The sequence below is a fragment of the Pomacea canaliculata genome, linkage group LG7 (genome assembly GCF_003073045.1).
Source record: "Pomacea canaliculata isolate SZHN2017 linkage group LG7, ASM307304v1, whole genome shotgun sequence".
In the NCBI taxonomy this organism is placed as follows: Eukaryota; Metazoa; Mollusca; class Gastropoda; order Architaenioglossa; family Ampullariidae; genus Pomacea; species Pomacea canaliculata.
Window position 1 is genome coordinate 24,668,462 of NC_037596.1, and position 10,590 is coordinate 24,679,051.

The 10,590-nt window shown below is 38.3% G+C and overlaps 1 protein-coding gene across 5 annotated transcripts; it reads left to right on the plus strand.

Moving 5' to 3' along the window:
- The first annotated feature begins 598 nt into the window (after nucleotides 1-598).
- Nucleotides 599-5,690, plus strand: LOC112568699. Of its 5 annotated transcripts, none has more exons than XM_025246131.1 (7): nucleotides 599-973; nucleotides 1,183-1,431; nucleotides 3,289-3,567; nucleotides 3,763-4,074; nucleotides 4,433-4,681; nucleotides 4,836-5,115; nucleotides 5,393-5,690. In XM_025246131.1, the coding sequence occupies exons 3-7, from the start codon at nucleotides 3,357-3,359 to the stop codon at nucleotides 5,469-5,471; spliced, it is 1,131 nt and encodes a 376-aa protein (XP_025101916.1). In that variant the 5' UTR covers nucleotides 599-973; nucleotides 1,183-1,431; nucleotides 3,289-3,356; the 3' UTR covers nucleotides 5,472-5,690. The 5 variants fall into 5 exon arrangements, with proteins under 5 accessions (XP_025101916.1, XP_025101918.1, XP_025101919.1 ...); XM_025246133.1 differs by having other exon boundaries at nucleotides 599-840; XM_025246134.1 differs by having other exon boundaries at nucleotides 599-804.
- Nucleotides 5,691-10,590: the final 4,900 nt, after the last annotated feature.

Below are 10,590 nucleotides of genomic sequence, written 5' to 3' on the forward strand. Positions count from 1 at the left end.
TAAAACAAGAGAACCTTCGGGTGTTAGGGATGTATTAGGAAATACAATTAAATTTATTCGCTAGAAAGCTTGTGTAACAGTGTGTGGGGGAGTCGGTGTTCACAATGCTGTCAAACCGGTTAGACGACGTATTTATTTACATCAGCCGCTGTTTACTAAACAGTTTCGCTGACCACTCAATACCAACTCACTCGACTTAAACCATCACCACGACAATGCTGTTCTGAATCTGGAATCAATACCACTGAGTTTCTGTCTTGGAAACCAGGACATTAATTGAGAGGTGTTTTCTTTACACGAATGCGATGGAGCTTATTGATATGTCGACACAGCCTACCGGCTTATATTTCCTCGGCTTTCGTTACAGAGAAACCATTAATTAATCATTACCCACACAGAGAGTTTGAGACAGCCATGATAAAAACCTTAGGTTCAGACAAGGTATTAAGCACCAACAACCAGCCATCCTTCTAGTTAAAATCGCCAAATCTTTTTTATTGCTTTTATACGACTACACCAAAGGCTGCTGGCTTTTCTTGCCTTCTCAGAAAAAAAAAATCTGTTTATTTTCTTGCTCGGAGAACTACAGAATGGACTGACGTCACCACTTTTATAAGTCTACCTACCCTGAATGTCACCTTCAGCGGTTTAACACCTGGAACAGAACATCCTCGAGTAAGCTACGGACGGTGTGTTGTGTGTTTGTCGGACTGTTGTTCACTGGAGCAGTTTACAAACTAAGAGTCGACGCAGCAGTGAGTAGGCTTGTGGCAGCTAAAAATACACTTCTACCTGCCTAAACAGGTACACACCATGATTGTCGATAAGGTAGAGCTTCAGGTAAGGTTATTGGAAATTCCCGCCAGACGGTGATACCTTGTGACCATCGCAATCTCTTCTCGTCTATTCTAGGATGTTTCTGCAGCAAAGTTCGTCCTGGTCTTGTGTTTACTGAAGCAGCCACACCTGGCAGGTAAAAAGTCTTTTTTTTTCCTCCTTTTCCTTTGTTTTGTACCTCCTACACGATTTTGCTGCTTCGAGGTTTCTTATTTCACGCATCACGTGATCCTTAAAGCCTTTGTCGCACACTTCTGGTTCAATCGCTCTTACTGTGTATTAATAGTAATCAAACCATGACTCAGACAAATTCCTTGCATTCATTTTACTTTCTTTTTCTCACAGACTCCATTGCGGACCCGACAATCACCTGCAAACGGTTTGTCCCCGAGGGTGACCCACTAAACTGCGAATGCGAGGCCCGTGTCGTCGGTGACTACCCCGCCGACTTCTCACTGACGTGGCCTGGACGTTCGACAAACCCCACCCTGGATATACCCTACGTCAAGCGACAACACAACGGCACAACCTACATCTGCCTTCTTGTTTGGAATGGCGAGAAACGAACTGCCACGTACACGCTGCAAGTTGCATGTCAGTCAGTGATATCTGTCTGTGACCTAGTAAACACCAGATATACATCCCTCTTTCTACCTCCTTATGACGACCTAAAAAAAAATTCTTTCCTCAGAAACTGGGTAGTGAGAGGCGGTATTGTTATCAGGGTGTTTAGTAGACAGCTCGCCAGGTCAGAGTGTACCCGAGCAGGAAGTATGTAATGAGAAATGTCGTTCTAATCATACTGTCGACATAAAGTTCAAATAAGCAGAGCTTCTAGGGGTCGCCAGAACTATCTGTAATTATATTCAAGCGGGTTATTTGTCATTAGGGTCAAGGATAAGATCTTATCCCTCGCTCTGTGTTTCATTTCTGAGAACTCACACCGCATGTAGTTTAAGCAGACGGCCTGTAGTCTCCTCGGGAAGCTGGATTGTCCCTTGCTCATTTCCTAATCATTAATGTGCCAATCGATAGTGATTGTATTCATGTGTCACGAATTCTGTCTGGCATGTAAGCATAGTTCAATTAGTGCAAGTAGTTATTACAATTTATTCAAACTTTACGAATGTCGTCTGAGGAGTAATGACAGATTACAGACGTCCAAGGTAGCGTGTGATGTATTAATGTCAGCAATGCAATCATGTTGACAGAGATTACTTATATTTACAGTACAAGTTATTTATATACTGTCTAATCACCCTGTGTTAGCTGTGTAAACAAACTGGCGTCTGTCACCACAATAGTGATGATTGACTGTCCTGGGTTCATATCTCGTCTTGGATACCTTATTTATTTTCTGCGCGTGGATATCTGTTTACAGGGCTGGCTGTTTGTCGTAATATATTCTAACTTGCTAGGTCGGTGTAAAACAATTTCCCATTTCACTTCCACGTAATATAATTACTAGACCTCTGATTTTTCAAAACAATTTTATACACTTTTCGCATAAATGCATTTTTTCTACCTCAGATGCACAGTTCACATTATTTATGTGCTTCAAACAATTAAGACATATATATCGTAGTTTGCGTGGACACAAGGCCAAAAGTTAGGGTGTGACGAAATTGGGTAAGAAATATAATAAGCATTTCCTTTGACTTCAATAAGTAATTTTCGAGGAATATAATCTCTTATCTGACGATACGAATACTTACTGTAAATATCGCGAGAAGGAAGAACATAGAAAGAACCTAGAATGAAGAGGGTATTTTCCAGAAATCAGACACACTCCATGATGGATATATAATGAATAATAGTAATGGTCACATGATTATTACAAGTTGTCACACCGTGTGAAGTCTGCTTTAGGCAGTCCTTCAGCAGAAAATTGATTTCACCAAGTGCTTGTGTAGTTTTTTGGCGTGGCAGGATCGATCTTCCTATTTCTCATTACTTAGAATTTGGTGTTCGTGCATGCGTATATCCGTGTGGGTTGGATGTTGTTCGAATAAATGCATTTTTTTTTTGTTAATTGATAGCATGTCGACTATTGGTATAAATGCCATCCCGACATATTTCAGTCTTGACAGGGAGATTGAAAAGGGTGTTAATACATAGAAGTAGGAAACTGTGAGTTGTTCTTTGGGAGTAAATTATTGGACATCCTTGAACTAAAGTATTGGTGGGATGACCCATCTTTTTCCCCTTTTTTTCTTTTGTGTTAAGTCAAGTAGCTTTTTGATGTTTAGAAAAATTTTTTTAGATAAATCTCAAACTAGCATCTTCCATTCTTGATTACACTAACACCATCTTGAAGTTATTTCTCCAGTTTATTTATTGTTCTTTGGAGATATTTAAGTTTAGGTTGGTATATAAAGTCACTAACAATAATTGTGTCACAAAATTACTACTAATTACATCATTAACACTGTCACAACTGTTGTCATGTAGATGGGCCTGACGATGCACACACTGCTATCGAAGGACCAGATCCATTCGTCACTGACGGGTCAAGGACGATGACCCTCACCTGCAAGGCGACAGACGTCAACCCCAACCCCGTCTACACCTGGGAGACGGACAGGTGCGTAACCTACGACTCGGACAGAGGCACCTGCACTCTAGTCCCGCAGGTGCCCTGGGACGACGGAACGCAGGTGAAGTGCAGCGCCAGAAGCCGGGAGGGCAACAGCAACAAGGCTACAGCTGCCTTTTCGATGAATATTGTTTGTGAGTTCTTTCCTCTATTATGATTATTAAGATACAAATTCAACACAGAAAAAGTTACACAAACATAGGTCCACAAGTACCGCTACCATCGTCAAGCAAAGATGGCGAGGAAGATAATGAGTAAGACAATAACTATTATTTATCAACATAAAAATAATGATTATCATCTTGGATTTTCTACCTTTTTTTCTAAAGTCCCGCCACCCAACCGTCCTGTAATCAAGGGCCACAGACAAGGGAACATTGTGTATTTCGAAGAGCCGCTGGAGTGTAGAGTGCAGGGAGGAAAGCCTTTGGTGTCAGAGGTCACAGTGTCTTGCAACCAGACAGGTGTGATCTATCTAGGAGGCACTACGGTTGGCAATGGAGGGTCGTTTGCCAGGAGAAACTTCACCTTTAACACTGGAGTCAAAGGCACCACGCCTCTATCATGCACCTGCAGAGGAGAATGGGCCCCAGCACCAAACCTCTATCAACAAACATCGGATATTGTTTTCCTTGTGAAATGTAGGTATCAAACTACTAACAATCTGAAAGTAATGGATTAATTTTTTTGACATTTCATGGTTACAAAACACCACTTTGACAGTTAATTAAAGAACATTTATAATCACTTCAGTTTTTTATGTAACACGGTACACGCTTTGTATAGGTGTGTAAATATGTTTTATGAAAGTCAATATTATCTAGTATTATTATTTGTGAGTTTTCATGTTGTGCCTCTAAGAATTAAAAAGACAGACTTTGAAATCTACCTAATTTAGTTGAAGGTGCACCTGAATGAACTAAAACAGAAAAACATGCCGACACAAAATGAATGAACTTGCACGAAGCTATTTTTAATCATTTATCCTCAATGTTATAGCCCCTCCACAAAATCCAGTTATCAACTGCAGCACAATGATACCAGAAGGACAGTCAGGCACCTGTGAGTGTCGTCTGGCTCCAGGTGATGAGCTGCCAGACGGCTTCTCTCTGACCTGGCCAGGTCACTCCAACTCGCAGGTGATGCAGATGTCAAACGTCACGCGATTGGATAACGGCAGGACCTTCACCTGTCTCTTGTCTTTCGACGGTGTGGTCCGATCCACCACCCACACTCTCCATGTTGCTTGTAAGCGATGCTTTATAAAGCCTTGGTGTCACCTGTTCAGTATTTGACACAAAATAAACCACCTTAGTACAGTTAGCCGTCCAGCTAGCCCTTGTGTCCTTAAACCCTGTATAAAAGTTTCCAAGGAATACTACTTTCATTTATTTATTTACAGACGGACCAGAAGACGAGCACATGCAAGTTGTTGGACCTGACACCTTTATTACTAACGGCACGATGAACCTTAATTTAACGTGTAATGCCACAGAGGTGAACCCCTCCCCGAGTTACAACTGGAGCCTCAGCAGGTGTCAGGTGAGAGAAAACGACGGGAAAAGCACGTGCTCTTTCGTCCCTTTGCCTCGGTTTGACGATGGGCTGGTCATTCAGTGCACCGCCTATAACAGCAGGACACAGAAAAAGGGCAGCCTCCAACATCAGTCTCGATCTCCAATGTGAGTATTTGGCAGTGATAGTGGTGGGGATGTTGGATCGTGGTCATGCAGGAGATGGCGATGGCTGGGTGATGACTACGGTGGTGGTGACAGACTGTTTTACTTTGTGTAGCATGTGAACGAATGGTGAATGTTGTTGTTGTTGCTGCTGCTGCTGTTGTTGTTCTTCTTCTCTGCATCTTCTTCTTGTTCTTTTTCTTGTTTTTCTTCTTCTTGCTTTTCTTTTTGTTCTTTTTCTTGCTATTATTATTATTTAAAAAAAATTGTGTACATTCAGATCCACCGCTGTATCCACCAATGATAGAAGGCCTCGAAGAAGGGCAACATCTTTCAGCCGGAACAATCCTCCTCTGTAATGTGTCTGGAGGCAAACCCCTGGTTGCCAAGGTGATCTTCACCTGTCGGGAACCTCCTCTAGAAGATGAGGAGGATTTTGTGGATGGAGACACGGTGTCGAGTCCGCTAAAGATCAACGTTACCCTGGCATCAACAGACGATATGAAGTGCACTTGCCACGCGGAGTGGTCTCCCCGACCAGAATTGTATGCCGAGGTCAAAGTAGTCGGTGGCTTTGACAAAAATAGTGAGTAGAAAACAAATGGCGGTGTTTAGTTAAGGGATCAAACTCTCACTGGTGCCACTAGTCATGGTGTAAAGTTACAGGTTCGGATCTTGCATAACTTTTCTCACCTTATCAATGGTACCAAACTAACGCAAATGTCGGAGCACTTTGCGTCTTCATCAAAGAAACTAATCAGTTACTGTAGGTGTACATTGGTAGATGGGGAACATTCCAATCGACCAACGTAACACCTCACAATATATAAATACAGATGGAGACAGGACAGGTACAAACATTCAAATAACTAACCAATAAAGACTAACAATTACACATTACAACAGATTAAGTTTTCTCTATTTTCCATTCTCTGAAGGAATAATTGGTTTTATTTTTTTCACGCAGAAATCCTCCTCAGCCAGTTATTCATAATAACTCGTGTCTGCAGCTTCTGCAGCAGTCTTTATCACTATCATAGTTGTCGTTGTTGGAATCTGCTGTTGGAGACATCGCAGAGGCAAGAATAATTTCTTCTACTAGTTGTCTTCTCTTCATTTAACACCTTTCTTCTCCTTTTCACTTTCTTTTTCCTAAATCTCATAAATTTCTCCTTTATTTTCTTCTCCACTTCTCTCCACCTTTCTCTCTTCTCTCCATCTTTGTCATCCAAACTGTTTGTATTTTTTTTATGAAAGATTTAGAAAAATAACCCTTTCCTTCGTGGTTGCATTACCTCCCTTTACATTACCCGATGAAATCATAGATAATGCTGATGACAGTGAGATGATTTTAAGATGAAAGGGAGGAGATGGGGTATGGAATGATGTCAATAAAATAGGAAACATGCTTTAAAGATAAGGTCTTGTATGATTTTTGTTTGTAGATATGTATTAAAAGTCATAAAACCTTCTCTAAACTGGAAGTCTTTTCGCTCTTTATTTTAAGTGGCTTTTGTTTCAGCAGCAAAGAAAACAACAGAGAAAGGAAGCAAGGGAAATCCACTCCAAAAGAATGAGAGTGATAAGAAGAGAAGTAAGTTTGATATCACGGCTAATGTCTACAAACCCACACACTTACCTACATCAGAAACATTTTTTACCAAACTAATTGAATCAGACTAATTCACTATTTGTTTTTATTTGCTTTCTTTTTGTAATTTTTTTTCTTTTTTCGCTTGTCTTTTTTCCTATTTATTTTCAGTTTTTATTGCTTTCTTCTTTTCTTCTTCTTTTTTTGTTTTTTCTCATTTTTTTCGATTTTCTTTTCTCCTTTCTTCTGATAACCCGATTAAACCGAAAGAAGCAGAGACCGAGGAACAGTTGCTGGATACTGGTAAAATGGGTAAAAAGGCTGAAGGTAAATACAAAATTTGCTACTATCCCTATCGCTATTACCCTTACCACTATTAGTGCCTCTTGTTCACTCTTTATGTATATTGAAAAATAAGTACGACATACACCTTTATAGGTAAACAGACACACATCTTATTGTAGCTTTAAATTCAGCATAGCCATCTCTCTTTGATTTTGCGTTTCCAACCAGATAAAATGAATAATACTTAGGACAAATATCACATGTCAACCTCTTAAAACAAATTAGCTTTGAGGTTTAGCTTTTAAATTTCTGAGAATGTGGTTGGTTGCAAAATCCTAAGTACATAAAGTTTATTTTTAACTCTCATGTGGCATTTGAAATAAACTCAGTTACACAAAAACGCAAAACTCAAAAGTGAAATTACAGAAGATAAACAATAAATGCAGATAAATAAATATCAGCAACCTTGGCATTAATTATTGTTGTCCCTTTTCCACTCAGCTCGTCCTAAATCCTCACAAGTGTAAGGGCAGACAACCGCCATGAGAGAGAAGTTGACTCTTGCTGCAAGTTATTCCAGAGTTGAGACAAGAATCCCAGCTTGATGTTGTGTGTGTATAGGGATAAGTTTACATGAAGTGAGCAAATACTGTATCTAGTCACAAAAAGAGACAGATAAAACAAACTGGATATTTCAGGATGTTTTTTGCCTCCATTGATATATTTCACTGCCAGTTGCATCTGAATGTTTTCATTCATCTTCCCTCATCAGTTTCGGACCAGCAGCGTGTGTTATATGAATGTAGATTATAACATAACTGACTTGTAATGTGACTCAGGGTCTGTAAGCTTTTAACTCCATGAAATTAATAATTTGGTTCAATACCCATAATAGTTTACAGATTAAGAGATGGTGTTCTTTAGATTGATGGATTTATAGGTGCATGTGTGTGTGAGTAAAATTGGTTGTCTTTTTCTTACCTTCTTACAAATATTATACTTGTTACCAATACGATCATTATTAGCTTTCCTGGGTTCAGATCTCGACTCGGGCTGACTGTTCCTTCTCTTCACGTGACACATTTGTACACTATCCTAGAAATACACTGTGTTTATCTTGTATAAATTTAAAGGAGACTGAAATTAAGGGGAAAAAAAAACAGGATGCAATTTTGGTGGCAAACATTTTTTAACATATTTTATCTGCATAATGAAAGGCTGATATTGATGCAGTTTATTAACCTAAATATCAGCATATTTTTATTATTGTGCGATGTTATTTTAACAGTCTGTGAGGGAGCATCATGTTTGTCAGTTTGTAGCATTTGTAAGTAAAGTTTTGTTTTTAAATTATCATAGTGTGTTTCTGTTTAGACAAGAAATACCAACAGACAGAAAAACCGACAAACGAAGTGAAATACAATCACAAGTTCCTGGTTTTTGCAGAAAAACTTGAAATACTTTCGATTTTATTTTTTTTATCCTTCATTTGTGCTTTCATTCTTATATTTTGTCATTTTTTGCTTTTCCTTTCTTATTCCAAGTGTTTCATTTTTTACCATTTTAAGTACAGTTAATAAAAACAAAAATTAAAATAAATACAACCATTAACCTCAGACAGCAAAAAGGATATTATCTGATATAAAATTAGCGTTATCTGCCACATAATCGGTGTATAAACATTCAACATCAGCCTGGTGTTACAAAGGACTGAAATAAAACAATTCTTTAGTCTTTTCCTGCGGACTACTGTCTTTCAAAACGCATGATCTTGTTTCCGATATTCGTGATTAGTAAATTAAATTATCGATGATATAGAGGGTTCAACAAATAACACACGCAGCAAATTGCAAATGCATGCAACTTGTCATCAGAAAATCAACACATATTTTTACATTCAATTTTTTATGTATCTTTGCAAGCGATAAACAATTTTCATTTCTAAGACTAAGCCACAGACCAATCAAGTAGTCCTCTACACTACACTAGGAGGATGTTTCTGAAGGAAAGTCATTGAAGTGTGTCTGCCAATGAGGAAGGAACAAGAGGGCAACGAACTAAATACTGCAAGTGTCTTGTGAGATACACCAATGAATTTTTTGTTTTATTTATCACTCCATCCTCCCACTTCTCTCTTCCATTAATCGTTAACTGTACCGTTAACTTCCTCACTTGTTCTCCTTTGCCGCACGTGTGCATTGAATTAATAAAAATACTGACCAGAACATTAATTTATGTGGGGGTTTTTTTTTCCTTAATTTGAGAAAAATATGACGAGGTGTCCGATTTGACAAGGAAATATTTTCAGGGAACTCGAAACACGAATTGTATTGTTCGGATGACAGTGTCACTGACAAATATTATAATGTGTGTTACATTAACAGACATGTTCTCGAATTTACTGACAATATATCTTTCAATACCTGGGAACGACAATGATTTAGAACTCAAAGGGTTTTGCTTTCTAATCTGACCATCAGAAGTACGAGATGTACACGAATGAAAACATTACTTAAAGTACATTAATTGATAAAAAGTTTCTAGAAGTCTCTTAATCTTTGTTACCAACGCAGTGAAATAAGTAAAGATATTTCCTTCTTTTGGCTAGTCAGCTTGTTTCTGTTTTTTTTTTTTTATTTTTTTTTATTTTTGTTTAAAAAAAGAAGTAAAAAATATGTTCTATGAATATTGTCTGTAGATGTTAGTATAACCCAGGTGCAGTTAGTTCCTCTTCATTTTCTACCCAGGATGCATTGAATTTACATTTTAAAAAAAACACTTTCCAGTATATTATATTGCGTTGTCCTTCGAATCTGAGTAAACAGGAAAATCCAGCGAGAACATGTATTAGTCATCACATTCAATACAAGGAAATATTTTAGTAAACAAGAAACACTAATATTAACATCGCTGATGAACTGCTGATTTGACAGTATCACCGACTAAAAGTATGTTGTCATCTGTGTTATATTAACAGACATGCTTTATAGAATTTACAATAATTACAGATCTTACAATAATTTAAGTATAATTTATTCTATATCACTAAATAAATTTTTTTGTTGTCTTGACTTAATCAGTGTGAGACTTACATCAAGGGAAGTATCAAAGTAGATAAACTGAGACAAGCAACTCACACATTCTAGAAGACCCCAGTGTCTTGTTTTATTGAGACAACTGTCATCTTCAAATACTTATTCTTTCTGCTCGAACTGATTGTAAATTTGTTTGCTTGTGTGACAATGTGTTGATGTGGGCTTTCGGGTGTGTTTCGTGTCTATGCAGGGTGGGAGGGATATGGATGTTTTTGTATGTCTTGAAACCACCTGAGTGTGTAACAAAGAGAGAAAGAGAGAGGGGGAGGACTTGCTACATTATTAAAAGATATTTTTAAAAAACTATATGTCCTAGGGGCAAAGAACAGTTAAACCTTTTAGCAACGAAGTTCAACTACAGTATTCAAAATATTTCCTGCAGACACTTACATTCTTGGCAATCGATGTTACTTTATTGGGAGGTGGGACAAGTCGTGTCAGTCTTATTTCAAAAATTTGCTCGCTAACTTTCCTTCTCAGACAGCCACGATTCCCTACCTCCCTCAG

Coding starts and splice junctions, on each gene's coding strand:
- LOC112568699 (XM_025246130.1), top strand. CDS start 1,857: ATGTGCCAATCGATAGTGATTGTATTCATGTGTCACGAATTCTGTCTG. Junction 3,568..3,762: donor CTTTTCGATGAATATTGTTT/GTGAGTTCTTTC, acceptor TTTTTTCTAAAG/TCCCGCCACCCAACCGTCCT. Junction 5,116..5,392: donor CATCAGTCTCGATCTCCAAT/GTGAGTATTTGG, acceptor GTGTACATTCAG/ATCCACCGCTGTATCCACCA.